The sequence below is a fragment of the Pan troglodytes genome, chromosome 2, assembly GCF_028858775.2.
Source record: "Pan troglodytes isolate AG18354 chromosome 2, NHGRI_mPanTro3-v2.0_pri, whole genome shotgun sequence".
NCBI classification, from domain to species: domain Eukaryota; kingdom Metazoa; phylum Chordata; class Mammalia; order Primates; family Hominidae; genus Pan; species Pan troglodytes.
The window spans coordinates 160,761,228-160,784,326 of record NC_086015.1 but is presented as its reverse complement, the minus strand read 5'-3'; the positions used below and the strand labels follow the sequence as shown (position 1 = coordinate 160,784,326).

Genomic DNA, 23,099 nt, shown 5'->3' with positions numbered 1-23,099 from the left:
TCGGTCTTTGTTCTGACTCTTCCATCTGCCTCTAATTTCCTTCCTCTCATCTTGGGCTACTGATAAATTACCCATCTTTTAAATCCCACCTCAAATACTCCCCACTCCTTGAAGGCTTCTGTAGTCTTTTGTTAGGGATGCTGTAACAAAGTACGATAGACTGGGTGGCTTAAACAATAGAAATTAATTTTTCATAGTTCTGGAAGCTGGAAGCCCAAGATCAAGGTGTCGGCAGGCAAGTTTTGTTCCTTCTAAGGGCTGTGAGGGAGGCTATGTTTCAGGCTTCTCTCCTTGCCTTGCAGATGGCCATTTTCTCTCTGTGTTTTCACTTGGTCCTCCTTTTGTCGATGTCTGTGTCCAAATTTTATCTTCTTATAAGAAGACCAGTCATATTGAATGAGCCCCCCCCCCCCCAAATAACTTCATTTTAATTGAACTACCTCTCTAAAAACCCTGCCTCCAACTGTGGTTACAATGTGAGGTACTAGGGGTTAGAACTTCAATACATGAACTTTTGGAGGGACACAATTCAGTCCAAAACAGCTTGCTTCTGGTTGCTCATTTCAGCCATAAGGGATTTCTCCTCCCCTGTGCCGACAGCCTCTACTGCACACAATACTTGGCAGCAACTGTACTTCTATCTTTGTTTCCCAATTAGGGACTAGCACATTGCACAATACGTAGTAAGAATTTATTAGAGTAGAAGCTGCTTAACAGGCCCCCACTTACAAATTCTGCAGATGAATTGTCTCCCTCATGCCCTCCGCAGTTCTCCCTTTTGCTTGCCGCTAGTACCCCAAGGGCCAGCAGAGAGCAGGCTTTCTGGAGCTTGTGTGCTTCTACTCTGGCCAATTAGGTTGTAAGTTTACCAAGAATCAGTTGTGCTTGATCTCAACCCTGTGTATGCCCTGTTGGACTTAATATATTTAAATAATTTAACTAAAAATTGTGTGATGCAATGAAATATGAGTGTAAAGGGAGAGACTGTTTATGAAAAATTAAGATATTTCCTTTGGAAAGCCTTGACAAAAGGGAGCTCCTAAAAGTATTCTTGAATTATGTGTCAGTGAAACAACTGTAAAGTCAGGAGAAAATAATAATTATAATCTAGAGGCCTCTGTTCTCAGATTATGAGTGTCTTTACTACTCTACTCTAACAAAACTGTAACTTTAAAGAAATCAAAAACCAGAAATTGTAAATGATGTATTGTAAATGTGGTTTATGAAAGACAACTCCAATATCAGACCTAGACTCCAAGAAAAGACTTTGCCTTCCCCATCAAATTATTCTTAAATGAATATACAATTTATTATTTTAAGTTAAAATAAATGTTTATAGTACATATTATGTATTAGGATTTTTAAAAATGACTCTTCAGTTTATTTAACTTTTCAATTAATCATCCAACTACCCATCCCTCTTGCATAAGCTAATAGGAACACTACTGAAAAAGCTGCCATGCCAATGAAGGATTGTATCAAGGTGTGATTTTCATAAGCAAAGAAGACGCAAGAGCTGCCTTTATGACTTGCTAAGCTCTGGGCAGTATCTGACAGACTTGAGGATTAATACAGTTTCTTTCCAAACAAAGAGTTCAGGGCAACTGCCTGTGAAACACCATCATAACAGAGACATACTTTCTGGATAAGTGGTTACAGTTACATCACAGCTCCCTCTGGCCTGAGGAGGAATGTCTGCACTGGGGTGTCCTCCCATCCATGCCTACCTGCACAGGTTGAAGTCCACTCTGCAGCGTTTCATCCAACATTTGCAAAGGACCTACTCTGCATCAGCCACCTGCACTTTAAAAATGCTTGCAATCTTTTCCAGAATGAGTTGAATCCACAGTTTATCAATATGCTTTATTTATAGCAATAAGAAACAAGACATTTTATAATTACCTACAACACAAAGTATGTGCAACAACATTCAACCAGAGTCTGCTTTAAGAGACCAAGGTGTCATACAAAACACATCTAGGTGATTTTTTGTACATTAAAAAAAAAAAGAACCACTATTGAATAAAGTTAGAAACTTTACAATTTGCTAAGCTCTGGGCAGCAAAGTAATTTAATTTACTTTGTAGTAAACTAAATTTACTACAGATTAGTATTTCTACAGATTTTCAGATAGTAATTTCTACAGATTTTCAGATCAACTACAATTTTTTGGTTGCAGAAAACATTAACGATAAACATGTTTTTATTCTGTCACCGATGCCTGTGGTTGGGGCAGCATGTTATAGAATGAATGTGTTGCACGGAGAAAAGGCAAGAACTCATCCCTTCACCAAGAAAAGCATCAACACAGCAAGTTCCTCAACACACCATGGACAGAGGCTGCAGTGCAGGCTTTAGGATTCATCCTCATTAGCAGGTAATGGCTCTCCTTCCAGCACCACCACCAAATTGGGTCGTCGTGTCCTCTGCCTGTACTACGGAATGAACTGTGCAGTCACCTAGTGTGTTCTTCCTAAGGAAAAAAATTAAAGGGCTTATTAATTCTGACATGATTTACAGAATTACACTGCAAATCATCAGGTCTTTCCCCCTTATATTAAATCTGAGATACAGGAAATTGATCCAATTCTCATAGTTCTCTCACTCCATTACTTATCTATAAGCTTATTTCCTTTTATTCTTCTCCAAGTTCTTTTTCAGTGTTGTTTCCCTTTCCTTATCTTTGCCTTCCTCGCATGTTCCCTGGCTTGCTTATTTTCCTTTAAATCTTACACCAAAGGAATTAAAACAAAAAAATTAAAAAAAAAACCTCTTGAGTTGAATATAGAGAATAGACAAAGAATTCTAAAGCCAGAAAGACTATTAAAAAATAAGATCTAACTCAGTTATTTCCATTATTGACTAGCAAATTGAGGTGCAAAGAGGCCAAAGCTGGTTCTAGCAGAATTCTTTGGCTCTATTTGTTCATATTTGTTGCTCTCCATTTTCTACTAGTACAGGGACTTGGTGAAGCACAGACCAGGCTGTGCTCTCCTTGAATTCACCAAGTGCCTTTCCTCCAAAAAACAGCAAGTCTCAGGTGTCATGTGTAAAACTGCTTTGTCAACTAAAAAACTTTTTTAAAACACTGTTATCACTATAGACTGGGATGACATTTGCATCTCAATTTTCTGAAGTCACATCTAGGCAAAGTTAAGGGCTTGTGAATATGAAAACTTTATTTAATAAGATCTCTGGTGTGCATCCTCACTGAAAGGAGTTCCATCAACACCTCCATAGGTCGCACACCTTAAAAATTCTCACACTTATCAAAAAGCCCCAGAACTTTTAAGAGAAAAATAACAAGGAGGGTATCACGTGCTTGGACAAAGTGTTACTCTTGTCAGCTCCCTGGATCACTGGTGAATCCATTGTCTTTGGGGAAACAGACTTTTTATTTTTTTCACTTTAAACTAGAAGAAAATTCATCTTCTGAATACTCTGAGCATCTTCCCTCTCCCTTTTGTTTATTTATTTTGCTTTTGCTTCATATTGAGCCAAGCCACTCCCTGGCCTTGTCTCCAAATTTGAGATACTCTGCCTTTGGTCCAGGAATTTCTAGAATTAATTTTCTGGCTGTGCAGTGTTCTCCAGGTATAACATTCCATACAAGCAATGAAAAATACTGCATGGAGCTCCTCAGCCTTTTCTATCTGACAATCACCCAAGGGATACTGCCTTCACTGCTTTCATTTATTTAAAATATAAGGTAAATTTTGCTATTAAGAAATGGAGTGGAATTGGGCCGGGCGTGGTGGCTTTTGCCTGTAATCCCAGAACTTTGGGAGGCTGAGGTGGGTGGATCACCTGAGGTCAAAAGTTTGAGACCAGCCTGACCAACATGGTGAAACTCCATCTCTACTAAAAATACAAAAACTTGCTGGGCATGGTGGCAGGTGCCTGTAATCCCAAGTACTCGGGAGGCTGAGGCAGAAGAATCACTTAATCACTTGAACCCAGGAGGCAGAGGTTGCAGTGAATGAAGATCGCAGCATTACACTCCAGCCTGGGCAACAGAGCAAGACAAAAAGAGAGAGAGAAAGAAATAAATAGAGAAAGAAAGAAAGAAAAAGAAAGAAAGAAAGAAAGAAAAAGAAGAAAGAAAGAAAGAAAGAGGAAGGAAGGAAGGGAGAGAGAGGAAGGAAGGAAGGAAGGAAGGAAGGAAGGAAGGAAGGAAGGAAGGAAGGAGAGTGAAATTGTACTAACCTCTCCTGTCTCTCATCTGATCATATAGATGTTGAGGAGGTTCTATGCTACTGTCATCTAATATTAGTTTAGATTTAGATGATTCATTGAGAGGACGCAGTGAGAGTGAAGACAATCCTGGTTATCTTTCAAGGTGGCTGAGCTCAACTTAGTACTTCCAGGATTTCAATCCCTCTGCCATTTCTTAGCAGAGCCACAACATCCTGGCATAGCATGAACAAAACATAGGCTACAGAGATTCCACCTGATGCTAGGGTAGGATCCCACAGGATGAAGGGAAGAGATCTGACCTAAAGATGAGGGGAAAATTGAGTGAATATTTTTAACCTTAGCCACTGAATCAGGAACCAAAGCAGAAAGCAGGAGAAAATGAATACAAATAATATCATTCATTCTTGATTTAAAATAAAGTTTAGAAAGAGTTTGCTAAGAACAGAAATTGTCACCAAGAGTGTTGGAGTCAGGCTAGCTGTAGTTTGTGACTGGTCTGACAAAGGCTAACTCTTACCCAGATGTCCAACAAAAACACTTAACAAGTATCATTTCCATAAGGCTTTGTCTACTTGAAACACAAGCCAATTGTTTGGGTCCAAGTTATGAAGCAAGGTCTTACAAAGGTTATGGGGTGAGGAGGCCTGATGACAACTAAATTGCTTTAAATGGAGCTCAAAATACCACCTTAAACATTCTCCTCTCCCAAGAAATGCTTAATCATAAATCAAGTAGTTCAAAACGTATTAAAAATGACAAATAGAGCAAGCACTTACATCTCATTTTTTTTCTTTTAATTCACTGATGCATCAAAGATTTCTGAAGGATATTATTACACACAAAAAAGATGAAGTACACCAGGAATGCAAGATTCCAGGGATAAAAGAGGAGATTAAAAATCAAATGGTGGCCCAGACTTAATGCTAAAAATTATTCTGAAAATAGACCTATGCACTTTAAGACAAGGAGATGAGGACTGTCTGCTCTGAATTTGTAAGGAGTGGTGAATCTCACAATAATTGGACACATGTTTCTCATCTTTGAAAAACTTATGAATCCATTTTAATGCATTAAAGTTCATGGGTATTATTTGTCTACAAGTAAGCTTTCTTCTCCCTCTTCCCACTGTGCATTCCTTAATGGGGTTTTGATTTCAATGGGGGAAAAAAAAAACCTTCCAAAACTCACTAATGTTTTCTGAATTGCCATCAGGCTAACTTTAGAAGGAGTTTTTAAAAATGTGCTAAATGAAACTTTCCGTGCAAGAATCCGTGATATGCCAGTACTTCTAGAAAATAAGTTCTTTTTTATGTGTCCCTTCTGCTGTATGTAGAAATTAATTCTCAGCAATAAGAATTATTAAGTGCCTAACCCAAGATTCAAATTTGTCCTGACCTGGAATAAATCAGAAAGTGGTTCAGGTAGAAAAGTCTAGCCTGGCAAATAACACACCTCCTTAAAAGACACTGTTTCCGAGCACTTGGATGGCTCAGTGTGAAAGGAAGAGCTAACTCTCCGGAGCAACTCTGACTTCTCTCTTCCTTATGATTATAAATACCTAGAGAATTCAACCAATTCTCAAGGCAGTGAGCCTGCCTTTTCTTTATACACTTTTTTCAGTTTACTTGGAAACATCTGTTTTTAATTGAATTTGGATTTGAAACTAATTTCAGGAGAGATTGGATTCAGGCTCCAATCAAGTTGGAACAGAGAGATTATTGCTTATACACGTATCCTAAAATTCAGGGAGGCTTGAGGCCAAGGATACCACACTTCCTGAATGCATGCATGAGGCACATACATTTAGAAATGAAAAAGGAATGGTCTAATTCTCTTGGGAAAACTTCTTTAAGGCCAATGATTCTGGGTTTTAGGTTACAGCTTTTAGACAGGATTCGATTTTGGGAAAGGTCATTTAGAGGACAGTGCCCTCCCATGTGCTCCATATCTGGAGCAGAAGATTAAGCATTCACATGATCAAGTTAAAATAAAAACAGAATTTTGGGTTGTTCAGTGAAAAGGTCATAAATCTACCCTACTCTGCCAATTTGTTTTATTATTATTATTATTTGTATAAATTTAAGGGGTAATTGTGTTACATGAATATATTGCATGGTGGTGAAGTCAGGCTTTGAAAGAAATGGAAACAACACTATCATCTAACCACAATTTTTCTCTGCTAGTCTCTCAATGGCAAGAAGCCCCTTTCTTCCATTCATGCTCACCTTCCCGTGATTCCCATCTTACTAGAAGGTTGAAGAAGGAGAGATGACTCAAGGTTTCCCCTTTGTTCTCTTCTGGGACTCCCTGCTGAGCACAGGTGCTCAGGAATCATCCAGACCTTGTTGCTCACTCAATGTATTCCTAACTATCTGCCTCAAAGTATTCTATTTTAAATGAGGCTCTTATTTTTCTGCTTCTCAGAAACATCTTTGGTGAACTCATTAGTGATCTGTCACAAAGTACTGAAAATCATAAAGAGCTGCTAAAGTGCAAGGGACCATTTTCATTTTCTTTAATGGCTGAGTCCAAAAAATAAAAGTAAAATTCATGCCAAGAATTCTTCAGTGATTATTTGACATTTTGACAATCCATAAAGTAAACCTTGGATTCCTCACTTTGCAATCAGACTGACAGCTTATGCCAATTTTATCAAGCCTATCATAAATATATACCCCTATGTTTCTTGAAACTCAAAGTACCAATGAGCCAAAGAACACAGAGATATTTCTATTTAACTATATAACTATGATAAATTTTAGTAATGTATTAGTCAGGGTTCTCTAGAGGGACAGAACTAATAGAATATATATATATATAATATATGAAAAATATAGGATATATGAAATATATATTTTTATTTATAGTTCATATATAATATATATGAAAAATAAAAAAATAATATTATATATTATACATATAAAATATATATCTATAAAGGGGAGTTTATTAAGTATTAACTCACATGATCACAGGGTACCCCAATGGGCTGTCTGCAACCTGAGGAGCAAGGAAGCCAGTCTGAGTTCCAGAACTAAAGAACTTGGAGTCCGATGTTCAAGGGCAGGAAGCATCCAGCACAGGAGAAGGATGTAGGCTGGGAGGCTAGGTCAGTCTCTCCTTTTCACATTTTTCTCCCTGCTTTATTAAGGGAGGAGACCACCCCTCATATTGTCTTATGCCCAATTTCTGCCTCCAAAGAAAGAAGTAAAAACTAAAAGGCACAAATGAAATCCACAAGCAGGCAGCCCAGCGCCACACCCTGGGCCTGGTAGTTAAAGATCGACCCCTGACCTAATCAGTTATGTTATCTATAGATTACAGACATTGTATAGTAAAACACTGTGAAAATCCCTGTCCTGTTCTGTTCCGATCTAACTACCGGTGCATGCAGCCCCCAGTCACATACCCGCTGCTTGCTCAATCGATCACGACACTCTCAAGTGGACCCTCTTAGAGTTGTGAGCCGTTAAAAGGGACAGGAATTGCTCACTTGGAGAGCTCGGCTCTTGAGACAGGAGTCTTGCCGATGCTCCCGGCCGAATAAACCGCTTCCTTCTTTAACTCGGTGTCTGAGGGGTTTTGTCTGAGGCTTGTCCTGCTACATTTCTTGGTTCCCTGACCGAGAAGCAAGGTGATTAATGGATGGTCGAGGCAGCCCCTTAGGTGGCTTAGGCCTGCCCTGTGGAGCATCCCTGTGGGGGACTCCAGCCAGCGTGAGCGACACGGATCCTGAGAGTGCTCCCGGGTAGGCAATTGCCCTGGTGGAACGCTTCGCCGGAGCAGTGAATGGCAGGCCCCCTTGGAGGATCAACACAGTGACTGAACACCAGGAAGGAACGGGCACTTGGAGTCCAGACATCTGAAACTTGGTAAGACTAGTCTTTGGAACTTGCCCACTCCATTTGAGTGGAAGCATTACCTGATCACCCACGGCGTGCCTGTACTGGCACTTTGGTTTTTGTTTTTGACTTGACTTGGATTGCTCGATACTTTGGTTTTGGTTTTGACCTGGCTTGGATTTCCTGATACTCTGATTTTGGTTTTGATTCTGGTTTGGTGTAAACTGTAAAAGTGTGTGTGTCCTTTTTACCCGTTCTTTGTTTTGTGGTGTGCATGTGGTGTGAGCGTGGTGTTTTGCCTTGAGGAAACATGGGTCAGGCACAAAGTAAGCCCATCCCACTAGGAACTATGTTGAAAAATTTCAAAAAGGGATTTAAGGAAGACTGTGGAGTCACCATGACACCAGGAAAACTTAGAACTTTGTGTGACATAGACTGGCCAACATTAGAGGTGGGTTGGCCATCAGAAGGAAGCCTGGACAGGTCCCTTTTCTCAAAGGTATGGCACAAGGTGTCCTGTAAGCCAGGGTACCCAGACCAGTTTCCATACACAGACACCTTATTACAGCTAGTTTTGGACCCCCCACAGTGGTTAAGAGGATAGGCAGCAGCAGTACTAGTAGCAAAGGGACAGTTAGTTAAGGAAGGTTCTCACTCCACCAGCCAAGGGAAGTCAGCACCAAAAGTTCTGTCCGACCCAACACCAGAAGAATCATGGCAGGAATTGGTACCAGCAGTACCCCCTCCTTATAGAGAGGAAGGGCTCCCCACCCCTGAGCCCACAGCACCTCCACCTCCACCAGATAACCACACCCCTAGACCACCCAGAGTAGGCAAAAGAGGAAGTGAAGCAGCAGGAGAAAGTCCTCCATTGGCAGCTTACTTATGGCCCAAGACTGGAATCCAAATGCCCTTGAAAGAGCAGTGATATACTGGGGTAGATGAGGACAGACACACGATGGAAAGGCGTGCCTTTGTGTAATCAACCTTTCACCTCTGCTGACCTCCTCAATTGGAAAAATAATACTCCATCTTACACTGAAAAGCCTCAAGCTTTAACTGACTTGCTCCAAACTATTATACAGACTCATAATCCTACTTCGGCTGATTGCCACCAGCTATTCATGTACCTCTTTAATACAGATGAAAGGCAAAGGGTGCTCCAGGTGGCAACTAAGTGGCTATAGGAGCACATCCCAGCTGATTACCAAAACCCCCAAGAATATATAAGAATTCAGCTGCCAGGAACAGACCCCCAGTGGGACCCGAACGAGGGACCAGACATAGAGAGGCTAAGACGGTACCATGAGGCATTAATAGAAGGTCTAAACAAAGGGGCTTAAAAGGCCACAAATGTAAATAAGGTCTCTGAGGTCATCCATGGAAAAGAAGAGTCCAGTGCAATTCTATGAAAGTTTGTGTGAGGCTTACCGTATGTACACTCCTTTTGATCCAGATAGCCCTGAAAATCAGCGCATGATTAACATGGCCTTAGTTAATCAAAGCGCAGAAGATATCAGGAGAAAACTGCAGAAACAGGCTGGGTTTGTGGGTATGAATACCTCACAGTTACTGGAAATAGCCTATCAAGGGTTTATGAATAGAGATGCAACGAGCCGCAGAGAAAGCCATAAGGAAGGCGAACGCCAGGCTAGGCGAAATGCCAACTTACTGGCCACGGCCATTAGGGTAATTCCCCCAGAAGGAGAGGGAAAGGGGGGTTCTGGGAAGAATACCCAGTCTAATCGCCCACGCTTGCAACATAACCAATGCACCTATTGTAAGGAAATAGGACATTGGAAAGATAAGTGTCCCTGACTGGAGGAAAAGCAAGGTGATTCGGAACAAAAGAACTCAGATAAAGATGAGGGAGCTTTGTTCAATCTGGCTGAAGGGCTATTGGACTGAAGGGGACTGGGCTGAAGCGCCTCGAAGGAGGCCATGGTCAGGATTACAACTAGAGACAAGAACATTAAGTTTTTGGTCGATACTGGTGCTGAACATTCAGTAGTGACCACCTTGGTTGCCCCCTTATCCAAGAAAACCATTGATATAATCGGAGCAACACAAGTTTCCACTAAGCAGGCTTTCTGTCTACCATAGACCTGCTCGGTGGGGGGACGTGAGATAGTTCGCTAGTTCTTATACATGCCTGACTATCCCTTGCCCTTGCTGGGAAGAGACTTGCTTAGCAAGCTGAGAGCCACCATCTCTTTTACAAAACAGGGCTCTTTACAGCTAAAGTTACCGGGAACAGGAGTTATCATGGCCCTTACAGTCCCCCGGGAAGAAGAATGGAGACTTTTTCTAACCGAGCCAGGCCGAGAGACAAAACCAGCTCTAGCTAAGTGATGGCCCCGAGTATGGGCAGGGGATAATCCTCCAGGACTGGTGGTCAACCAAGCCCCCGTACTCATAGAAGTTAAGCCTGGGGCCCAACCAATTAGACAAAAGCAGTATCCAGTTCCCAGAGAAGCTCTCGAAGGAATCCAGGTTCATCTCAGGTGCTTGAAAGCCTATGGAATTATAGTTCCTTGTCAGGCTCCGTGGAACATCCCCTTCCTGCCTGTCCATAAGCCAGGGACAAAGGACTACCACCCAGTACAGGACTTGTGCCTGGTCAACCAAGCTACAGTGACTCTCCACCCAACAGTTCCTAACCCTTACACATTGTCAGGGCTGCTGCCAGCTGAGGACTGCTGGTTTACCTGTCTGGACTTAAAAGATGCCTTCTTTAGCATCAGACTAGCTCCTGAGAGCCAGAAGCTGTTTGCCTTTCAGTGGGAAGATCCGGAGTCAGGTGTCACTACTTAGTACACTTGGACCCGGCTTCCCCAAGGGTTCAAGAACTCCCCTACTATCTTCGGGGAGGCCCTGGCTCGAGACCTGCAAAAGTTTCCTGCTAAACACCTAGGCTGCGTCTTGCTCCTGTACGTGGATGACCTTCTGCTGGGACACTCCACAGCAGTCTGGTGTGCAAAAGGGATGGATGCCCTGCTTCGGCACCTGGAGGACTATGGGTATAAGGTGTCCAAGAAGAAATCTCACATCTGCAGACAGCAGGTACGCTACCTGGGATTCACTATTCGGAAAGGGGAGCGCAGCCTGGGGTCAGAAAGAAAGCAGGTCGTCTGCAGCCTACTGGAGTGACGAATAGAGCAACCTAGAACCAGAAGGCAAGTAAGTGAATTCCTAGGAGCTGTGGGGTTTTGCAGATTATGGATTCCAAACTTTGCAGTACTAGCCAAACCTTTGTACGGGGTTACAAAGGGGGGCGACCGGGAGCCTTTTGAATGGGGGCCTCTACAACAGCAAGCTTTTTGTAAGTTAAAGGAAAAACTTATGTTGGCCCCAGCTCTAGGACTACCAGATGTGACAAAGCCCTTTACACTCTATGTGTCAGAAAGAGAAACAATGGCAGTTGGAGTTTTAACCCAGACTGTGGGGCACTGGCCAAGGCCAGTGGCCTATCTCTCAAAACAACTAGATGGGGTTTCCAAAGGCTGGCCACCACGTCTAAGGGCCCTGGCAGCAACAGCCCTGTTAGCACAAGAAGCAGATAAACTAACCCTTGGGCAAAACCTGAATATAAAGGTCCCCCATGCTGTGGTAACTTTGATGAATACCAAAGGACATCATTGGCTAACAAATGCTAGATTAACCAAGTACCAAAGCTTGCTATGTGAAAATCCCCACATAACTATTGAAGTTTGTAACACCCTAAATCCCGCCACCCTGCTCCCAGTATCAGAGAGTCCAGTCAAGCATAACCATGTAGAGGTGTTGGATTCAGCCTATTCTAGCAGACCTGACCTTCGGGACCAGCCATGGGCATCAGTAGACTGGGAGTTATATGTGGACCGGAGCAGCTTCATCAACCCACAAGGAAAAAGATGTGCAGGATATGCGGTGGTAACTTTGGATGCTGTCATTGAAGCCAAACCTTTCCCACAGGGCACTTCAGCCCAGAAGACTGAGCTCATTGCTTTAACAAGGGCTCTAGAACTCAGCGAAGGTAAGACTGTAAACATCTACACTGACTCTCAATATGCCTTTCTAACCCTCCAAGTGCATGTAGCATTATATAAGGAAAAGGGCCTGTTAAACTCTGGGGGAAAGGACATAAAATATCACAAAAAATTCTACAATGATTAAAGGCAGTGTGAAAACCTCAGAAGGTGGCAGTTACGCACTGCAGGGGACACCAGCAAGCCTCCACCTCAGTGGCCTTAGGAAACTCTCGAGTTGATTCAGAAGCTCGAAAAGCAACATCTACCCCTTACTGGGCATCAGTAGCAGCCCCTTTACTCCCTCAAACACCTGACCTGGTACCTACCTATTCTAAGGAAGAAAAAGACTTCTTCCATGCAGAAGGGGGGCAAGCAATAAAAGGAGGATGGATCAGACTGCCAGATGAGAGGGTAGCTGTGCCACAGTTGCTTGGAGCCACAATCTTATTGGCCATGCACGAAACCATGCATCTAGACAAGAGTCACTTGAAAAGTTGTTAGGCCGGTACTTCTAAGTCTCACACTTGCCAGCCCTTCCCAAAGCAGTAGCACAACAGTGTGTTACTTGCTGACAGCACAATGCGAGGCAAGGACCCACTGTTCCACCCAGCATACAAGCTTATGGAGCTGCTCCTTTTGAGGATCTTCACAGAAGATGCTTTTGAGGATTTCACAGAAATGCTGAAATGTGGAGGTAACAAGTATTTGCTGGTTCTTGTGTGTACTTACTCTGGGTGGGTGGAGGCTTATCCAACACGAACTGAAAAGGCCTACGAGGTAACCCATGTGCTTCTCTGAGATCTTATTCCTAGGTTTGGACTGCCCTTATGAATCAGCTCAGATAACAGGCTGGCGTTTGTGGCTGTCTTGGTACAGAAGACAGCAAAGGCATTAGGAATCACTTGGAAGCTATGTGCCACCTACCGACCTCAGAGTTCTGGAAAGGTGGAGCGAATGAATCGGACTATCAAAAATAGTTTAGGGAAAGTATGTCAGGAAACAGGATTAGAGTGGATACAGGCCCTTCCTATGGTATTGTTTAAAATTAGATGCACTCCTTCTAAGAAAAAAGGATACTCCCCTTATGAAATACTGTATCATAGGCCTCCTCCTATACCACGGGAGCTTCCAGGCACTCCCCAAGAGTTAGGTGAAATTGAATTACAGCGACAGCTACAGGCTTTAGGAAAAATTACACAAACAATCTCAACTTGGGTAAATGAGAGGTGTCCCATCAGCTTATTCTCCCCAGTTCACCCTTTCTCTCCAGGTGATCACGTGTGGATCAAGGACTGGAACAGTGCCCCTTTGCGGCCACGGTGGAAAGGACCTCAGACCGTCATCTGGACCACCCCCACGGCTGTAAAGGTAGAAGGAATCCCAGCCTGGATCCACCATAGCCATGTGAAACCTGCAGCCGCTGAAACCTGGGAGGCAAAACCAAGCCTGGACAACCCCTGCAAAGTGACTATGAGGAGGACGACAAGCCCTGCTCCAGTCACACCCGGAAACTGGTCTACGCATGGCTGAAGCATGAGGAGAATCATCATGGGACTCATTTTCCTTATAATTTGGACTTGTATAGTAAAAACTTCCACTGATATTCCCCGCAGGGAGGACTGCTCTCAGTGTATACATCAGGTTACTCAAGGTAAGGCAACAAGTTAAAACAATCTTTCTGTTCTATAGTTACTATGAATGCTTAGGATCTTTAAAAGGAACATGTTTATACAATGACACTCAGTGCAAAGTATGTAGCCCAGGAAACAACCAACCAGATGTGTGTTATGACCCCTCTGACCCTCCCATGTTCATAGTTTTTGAAATAAGATTAAAGACTGAAGACTGGTGGGGACTCCTAAATGATACAAGTAAAGTGTTAGCCAGAACAGAAGGAAAAGGGGTGCCTAAATGCATAATATTGAAATTTGATGCCTGTGCTGTCATTAATAGCAATAAGTTAGAAAAGGGATGTGGCTCTTTTAGTTGGGAAAAAGGCTATATGACCGAAAATAGTACATTTGTCATGAATTAGGACTGTGTGGAAATGAATGTGGATACCGGTCTTGTGTCATTTGGGCCACTTGGATAAAAAATGAAAAGGATCCAGTCCACTTTCAGAAAGGGAAAAATGGCCCTTCCTGTACTAAGGGACAATGTAACCCCTTAGAGCTAGTAATAACCAATCCCTTGATCCTCGCTGGAAAAAAGGGGAGCGTGTGACCTTAGGAATTGACGAGGCCGGACTGGATCCTTGAGTAAATATCTTGGTTCAAGGAGAAGTTTCAAACACTCTCCTGAACCAGTGTTTCAAACTTTCTATGATGAACTAAATGTGCCAGTACCAGAAATTCCAGGAAAAACAAGAAATTTGTTTTTGCAATTAGCCAAGCATGTAGCCCAGTCTCTCAATGTCACTTCATGTTATGTATGTGGAGGAATTGTAATGGGAGATCAATGGCCATGGGAAGCCCGAGAATTATTACCTACAGACCCAGTTCCTGATGAATTTCCGGCTCAAAAGAATCACCCTCATAATTTCTGGGTCCTAAAATTCCCAATTATTGGACAATATTGCATAGCTAGAGAAGGAAATAATTCACTCACCCTGTAGGACAACTTAGTTGTCTGGGACAGAAACTGTATAATGCTACCAAAAAAACAGTCACTTGGTGGATTTCAAATCACACAGAGAGGAATCCATTTAGTAAATTCCCAAAGTTGCAAACCATGTGGACCCACCTGGAGTCCCACCGGGACTGGACAGCCCCCACTGGATTATACTGGGTAAGTGGGCATAGAGTTTATGCCAGATTACCTGACCAGTGGGCAGGTAGTTGTGTTATTGGCACTATTAAACCATCTTTCTTCCTAGCCCATAAAAACAGGTGAACTCCTGGGCTTCCCTGTCTATGCTTCCCACAAAAAGAGAAGCATAGCTATAGAAAATTGGAAAGATGATGAATGGCCCCCTGAGAGACTCATACAATATTATGGGGCTGCTACTTGGGCACAAGATGGCTCGTGGGGATACTGGACCCCCATTTACAAGATCAACCAAATCATATGGTTACAAGCTGTCTTAGAAATAATCACTAATAAAACTGGCAGAGCCTTGACTGTTCTGGCCTGGCGAGAAACTCAGATGAGAAATGCTATCTATCAAAATAGATTGCCTCTTGAATACTTGCTAGCAGCTGAAGGAGGGGTCTGCGGGAAATTTAACCTTACTAATTGCTGTCTACACATAGATGATCAAGGGCAAGTAGTTGAAGACATAGAGATATGACAAAACTGGCACATGTGCCTGTGCAAGTGTGGCATGGATTTGATCCTGGGGCCATGTTTGGAAAATGGTTCCCAGCGCTAGGAGGATTTAAAACTCTTATAATAGGAGTTATAATAGTAATAGAAACCTGCTTACTGCTCCCTTGTTTGCTACCTGTACTTCTTCAAATGATAAAAAGCTTCATCACTACCTTAGTTCAACAAAATGCTTCAGCACAGGTGTACTATATGAATCACTATCGACCTGCCTTGCAAGAAGACATGGGTAGTGAGAAAGAAAGTGAGAACTCCCACTATTGAGTGAGATTCTCAAATGGGGGGAATAAGGGAGGAGACCACCCCCATATTGTCTTATGCCCAGTTTCTGCCTCCAAAGAAAGAAGAAGTAAAAACTAAAAGGCAGAAATGAAATCCACAAGCAGACAGCTCGGCGCCACACCCTGGGCCTGGTAGTTAAAGATCGACCCCTGACCTAATTGGTTATCTTATCTATAGATTACAGGCATTGTATAGAAAAGCACTGTGAAAATCCCTGTCCTGTTCTGTTCCAATCTAATTACCGGTGCATGCAGCCCCCAGTCACATACCCCCTGCTTGCTCAATCGATCACAACCCTCTCAAGCAGACCCCCTTAGAGTTGTGAGCCCTTAAAAGGGACAGGAATTGCTCACTCGGAGAACCTGGCTCTTGAGACAGGAGTCTTGCCGATGCTCCCAGCCGAATAAACCACTTCCTTCTTTAACTTGGTGTCTGAGGGGTTTTGTCTGCAGCTTGTCCTGCTACGTTATATTCTAGCTGCTCTGGCAGGTGATTAGATGGTGCCCACCCAGATTAATGGTGGGTCTGCCTTTCACAGCCCACTGAATCAAATGTTAATCTCTTTTGGCAACACCCTCACAGACACACCCAGGATCAATGCAATCAAGTTGACACTCAGTATTAATCATCACAAGTAAGTTTAGATATTGAGAACTAATAGCACCCTCGTATTTGTTTCCTACATACAAATGATAAATGTAGTTTTAAACATTATTGCCAATTTTCATTAAATTCATTAACCAATCATTCTAAATGTTTTATTTACCATAAACTATTAATTCATGAGACTCACTTTTATCAACAAAAGGCAAGGCATCAGTTATCATTTATTAATTCAAAGTGTTCTCTGTAGAGATTTTCAGAGATGGTATGGTTTTTTCTTAATATCTGCTATTATAATTTTAATAAAATTTAATATCTAAGATGTGTTAATTTCAATGCTTCTAAACTTGGCCCCACTTTTTTTTTTTATCAGAAGAACCAAAGAAACCAAGAAATCTTCATCTGAATTTGATCCTTTGCTAGAATAATAATAATTAGGAGACTTTGGGAAAGAGAAGACTTTCCTTATAAATGAATATTTCAAATATAATAATGAAATGACTATAGCATTAGCTATTTACACTTCTTAGAATATATATATATATACTTAGAATATATATATATATACTTAGAATATATATATATACTTAGAATATATATATATACTTAGAATATATATATATATACTTTTTGGGTGATATATTAAGTATCTATACATGTTTATTCTCTAATGGCAATCTGATGGCAAAAGACACAAAAGAGTTAAGGAATAAGATTCCAAAACTTGCAATAAGCCAAGGAAGATGATGCACAAAGTAAGTATTCTTGTGACACTTAGCAGCTGGTGCCTTTAAAACCACACCAAGTCCATATGTGAAGTTCCCAATCATGGCCAATGCAAACAGCAGAAATGAAGTTCCTTCAGTAGATCTTCAGAACTAACAACAGAAGCAAGGATGACAGTAGTTGTTATTTTCTCTTCACTATACAGTACACAGCTTCACAAATCACCCAAGTTTTAAATTGTATTCCATTATCATAAATATCTTCTGATTGTAAAAAAAAAAAAAAAGTTTCTTGTACAAATGTTGGAAGATGTGGAAAACATGAAGGCTAAAATAATATCACCCATAATCTCAGTACTCAGAAAATATTCTGATTCATTTCTTTCTTTTTATGCAAGGTACATGACTATACACAGTATACATAATATTTTGTTATATCCTTTTCTCCCATATTATATATTATAATAATTTTTGCATGTCATTAAAAATTATTTATCAACATTTTAAAATTGCTCCAGAATATTCCACTGTATTCAGCATTTGAGTTGTCCCCAAACTTGTGGATGGCATTTTTACAAATTCCTCAGTACATACATATTTCTCCATCTTTCTGGTAATTTCCATAGAATTGATATCTAGATGTGAAATTCATACTTTTAAGGACATTGACACAAACCGTCAAAATGTCTTCCCGAAAGACTTTTAAACATCTACTCAGCAGTGAATGAATGTGCAAACAAACCCTATTCTTGTCAGCTGTGATTCCTGTAATTTCTTTATATTTGCTAATTTATAGACTAAAAAGTTGTTATTTTATTTCACATTTATTTAATTCCTAGAGAAGTTAAATTATTTTTCATGTTTGTTATTTTACATGGTTTTTTTTTCTTTTTTAGAGAGAAAGTCTTGCTCTGTTGCCCATGTTGGAGTGCAGTGGCACAATCTCGGCTCACTGCCACCCCCACCTCCTGGGTTCAATCAATTCTCCTGCCTCAGCCTGCCAAGTAGCTGGGACTACAGGCACATGCCGCCACGCCTGCCTAATTTTTTATTTTTTATTTTTTGTATTTTAGTAGATATGGGCTTTCACCATGTTGCCCAGGCTGGTCTTGAACTCCTGAGCTCAGGCAATCCACCCCCCTTGGCCTCCCAAAATGCTAGGATTACAGGCGTGAGCCACTGCCATTTCTTCTTTTTTTAATTATCCATTTTTGAGTCCTATGTAAATTTTTATATAGGACTGTTTTTTCCTTTTGGTTTATGGAAATTCTTACTAACATTCTGTTCTTTGCCATATGTGCTTCCTATCTATTTTGTATGTTTTGGTTTTATACCTATATTTGATGTACAGACATATTAAATATTTATAGTTAATTCTATAAATTTTTTCCCTTATCAATTTCTCTTAAGATTCAAAAGTACTAAGATATAAACATTTAAAATATTATCTATGTGTGATAATGATAACAATTAGTATCCTTTTAATCATGCAGTCCAGTACTGGATTGGGAGTTAGTAAATGTTAATCTACTGTGAAGCTGCCTCTTGGGCTCATTTTTAAGGCAATTCTGAGGGAGAGACTATAATATTCTCCCCTGAAAAAAGTACTGCTTGCATGAAGCTTCTTTATTCAATGTCTGTAGTGTACTCCCTTGTTGATGACTGGATTATTTATTCTTCTACATATTACCTTTTGCAATACTTCATTTCAAAATATTGACAAACATGTGAGACTATTTTGACCAGATGGAAACTCGAATGAATTAGAGAAAATTACTCTTTTACTCCCATTAAACATTCAGAAATTCAGTTAGAGTTTTCAGTTTCCAGGACCTTTGGTAAATAAAAGAATATACTATTGGAAATTCTAATAAACCGTGGGTGGTTGAAAATTCAGAGAGATAAAGTACACATGTATACGTTGGGTCCCTTCTAGGTTGCCACAATGAAGTATATTAGTTGCAAAGTGCAAGGGAATCCTGTCTTTTTCACAAGTTGAACACAACCACAACATCCATGCCAAATGCTTTGCATAATTTATTGTGACTTCATTACACTGCCATTAATATGCAAACCCAGGAAAACAGATTTAGACAACAATTCCAGCTGATCTAAATTCTGCTGCCTAAACCTGAAGGAGCTTAACAAACAAACAAAAAATTGATCAAGAATCGATTCTTGTGACTTTGACTTCCATATTGTTGGTCCCGAAAGCACTACTCAGAATTCCAAGATCTCTTCCAAAGGTAGACACAAAGTCATAAGAAGCACTACTGATTCATCAGAACAAACAGAGCAAATAACGTACTTACATTTCTATATAGTTGGGGAAATCGAGATCCCAAGTAGAATACACAAAATACATAGCCACAAATAAAGCCTAACATTTCAACTATGCCAACAGCATCCTGAAAGCAGTAACATAAAAAGATTGATAGCATTAAGGATCAATCTAAACATACATTAGAATCTAAATATTTTAAGGGAAATGGAAGGTCATTGGACAAAACTAGGGTGGAAGTATTTATTCTCTGTAGCCTTGTTATTTTGGAGGCCAATGAATATTAATCATCTTTCTAGGATGGGTGGTATTCCCTAATCAAGTAGTAACATCATTTACTCATGCATGTGGATATGCTAAGTTGCTTTGAATAATGGCACTTAAGATTTGGAAAAAATAACTTCAGTGTAAGTGTATCTATGGGGTTTCCATCTGGATTTCTGGTTCAACCCCACAGAACTCTTTCTCTGAGTATCTGCCTGTAGATGGGCCAAGTGGGCAGGTTCACCAGAAGAATGGGTCTCCTCAGTCTGGGTCAAGCCTTTCTGCCCATCAGCCTGCATCCCAAAAGGAAAGAAGGTGCTTTCTGGATTTTCAGGATCTTACTGAGCCCCAGTCAATTCTAATATATTAAAGCACACTACCAGCGAAATCCCAAAGGATTGAAGTTGCTTAGAAGTTTTTCTAAAAGTTAATAAAAATTCTTTCTTGTATTTTTTATTGGGAGAACATGGAGAGAGGTGGGGATTGAGCCCTGGCATTCTGTCATTTCATTTTTGAAATAAAATACTTCCTGGACTAACCTCAGCACTTCTACAATATTTTTGTGGAGGTTATAAAATTAACAACGAAAAATTCTGCAAAAATATTTCTAAAGTGACCAAAAAATGGATATAAAACAAAGAGTTGATGGGCTTTTCAAATAAAGATTACCTTTTTTGCTTCTGTTGAAGTCTCATGTTGATTCTTCATCAAAAATAGACTTGGTATTGCCATCGACAGCATAATGCACACTGGCACCCAAGTCACACATAAATTCTGTAGGCTTCTACCCCCTAGTGCTTAAAAGCAACCAGGGCAATGGTGAACTGCCACAAGCTGCTGAAATGATGTCCAATGGCACACATATTTACTGCAGCTAAATACCCCTTATCTGGTATTTAATCTCCAGAATACTTGAGTTTTCAGAATGGTTACACAACAAACATCATCCAGAAAAAAATATGCTGTTTAGTTAGAACTCAAGATCACTAAGTGCATCTGAGAATAGGATAACCACAGAAAGCACCTGATAGACGGTTGTGATTGGCTGGATCAATTGTAGGAAAGGAAAGTGCTACTTTAATTGCCCAGTTACACATTTACAAGCTTGTTGCATCCATCCTAGTGCTGACAGGCCTTGGGAGGGAACAGCAGACAAGAAAGAAGAACACTGCAGAAATGAAGCAGGACGATAGCACAGAATAGGATCAGAGGAGATTAAAAGTGGTGTCAGTGGCAACAGTAGCCAACAGAAATTAAAGGCAGCAACAGGGCGTGTGATTCAGGCCTCTGAGAGAAGGAGAGAGGAAGCAAAAAGCCCTGAGCTTAAGACAGATAAAAAGCAAGGAGACTATGAAAAACCCAGGCACCACTGGAACATGCCAAGCAGGTTTCCAGAGATATGGAAGAGCAGTCATTTAATCGACAAACTCTTACTAAATGCCTACAGTCTTAGCAACCAAGAATGCAAAACTAAATAATTTATGCCCCTACTCCAAGAGACTGTAAGTTAAATCATTACATCCTATGGATCTTATTTCCTAAATCTGCATCTAGATGACTCAAAGTTTAAATCAGCAGAGCCAGGTCAAGGTACACTTTGGAAAGCTCTCTGAGGAAAAAATCAAAAAGCACCTGATCCATAACTGTTAACTATACAGAGCAGAGTGACTCATTCTCCATGGGCAGTGGCTGGCTATGTTCTTACTCTATCAGTTAATGATAAAAGCTTGAGAACTTCCAGGAGTGGTGGTCAAATTGAACACTCTTATTCAGGAAGCTAGGAAATACTGGGATGAAGAATCTTAGTAAAAGTGAAAGACAAAACCAAAAACCACAAGCTAACAAACATACAAAAACCTATGTTTAAGTAGGAAACATGTTTCCTTATAAACCAGACAATCATCTACCATGGGTTGGTAGGGGCAGGGTAGGTCCATGCAGCTTTAACCTCTATATTCTATTTTTAATTTCTTAGTTATGTTGCATCCGTACCAGGGTTAGCATCAGCAGACATCAGACACACAGATATCTGACTGCAACATTCTGGCTAAATCATTCCCACTTGTTTAACATAAAAACTGATGAAGCATTTATTTTAAAACATTTGTAGAGTTATAACTGCAAAGGTAGGGCTCATGGCTTCTCATATATTACAACCACATGTTAAGACAATAGACTTCAATAAAAAATTACCTTCAGACACATTTTATATTTGAAGGATTCGCTTTATCCCTCAACATTCCAGGTTGAATAGCCCATCGAGCACATGTTCCCTGGTGAAACTTAATTTTTTTTGAACTCTGCATTGACCCTAAGTTTAACAGCATTCCAAATTCAGTCTACTTTGCCCACAGAAGATATTGCAGCTAAGCAAAACTCTGTTCCAGAAACCTCATAAACTGTGTGAGTTGCTCAATTTAGCCCTGAGGGAGTAAATTGAAGAGAGCTGGGCTGTCATACAGTTTTAGACTGTTTGCACAGAAATTCAGGATTAGTTCCAGATAGATTAAACTAGTTATGCTGGTGACTATTTATATATATATGTCCCTTATCTTAGTGACCTTTTACCAAATGGCTCCTTTATTTTAGTTCTTGGTGCCATTATTTAGTTAATATACTTAAAGTAGGTTTGGTGGGGGTAGCGGGCAACACAGGGGAGGGAACTGATTGGGTGCCCTTTAAGTACCAAATGCTTTACTGGAGATTTCCATATATTTCACAATTCATTCATTCCACCACTATTTGCCGAATGTCGGCTATGTACTCAGTCTGGAAGAAGATTGAGACAGTCCCTATTCTTATAGAGCTTATGAGTCACATGACACCAATTACACTGTAAATCAGCTTGATACATACCTCATATCACTTTAGGTTGATTTTGAAATCTAATCCCTCTACCAGCTGGCTATGTGACCTCAGTCCAATTTGTGGATGCCTCGATTTCCTCAATTGTATAAAGGATTTTGCCATGGAAAATAAGCGAGTTCAAGGAGCACATATAAAAGGTCTTTCACCATGCCTGGTACACAACTGGGGGGTCATCTTCCTGCCTTCCCCACTCTAGTATCCAGTGGGATTTGTATTTGATTTGTAGATTTGAGTAGCTGTTCCCATCCTTGTAATAGTTACAACCACCAGGGGGCAGTAGAAAAATACGCTCCACCCATCCCAAGGGGAAAAATGGAGCTACTCTCATAGGTACATAGCTAAAAGCAAATTTCATTGTTGGGCTGGCTCATAAATACACACGTGAAGAAATAGTCATTTAAAAACACAGCAGACAAAGCAAAAATAAAAATAATATGCAGTTATTCAGCAAATCTATATTGCAGGCCTATTCTGCACCAGCCTCTGAACATTAAAATAGTGCCTGTCCCAATGGGCGATATGAAGATTAAATAAGTTACAACGGGAGTGACAAATGGTAAGCACTTAAAAACTATTTGTGGCTATTATCCTGTGGAGGATATGTTTTTAGATTAGCCACAAGAGAAAAGTTGTACTGCCTATCACCTGCAGGAACCTCTAAAAGCATTTGACTATTCCTGCCAATCTCTCTTTCCTTTTTCTG

At 40.7% G+C, this 23,099-nt stretch overlaps 1 protein-coding gene across 1 annotated transcript in view; it reads right to left on the bottom strand.

Annotated features, from left to right (window-relative positions):
* Positions 1-17,084: 17,084 nt before the first annotated feature.
* Positions 17,085-23,099, bottom strand: part of SLC66A1L (solute carrier family 66 member 1 like) — a 34,905-nt gene continuing 28,890 nt past the window's right edge. Inside the window, 1 exon segment of the mRNA XM_054682615.1 lies at positions 17,085-17,136. Coding sequence (XP_054538590.1) covers positions 17,085-17,136 — 52 coding nt within the window.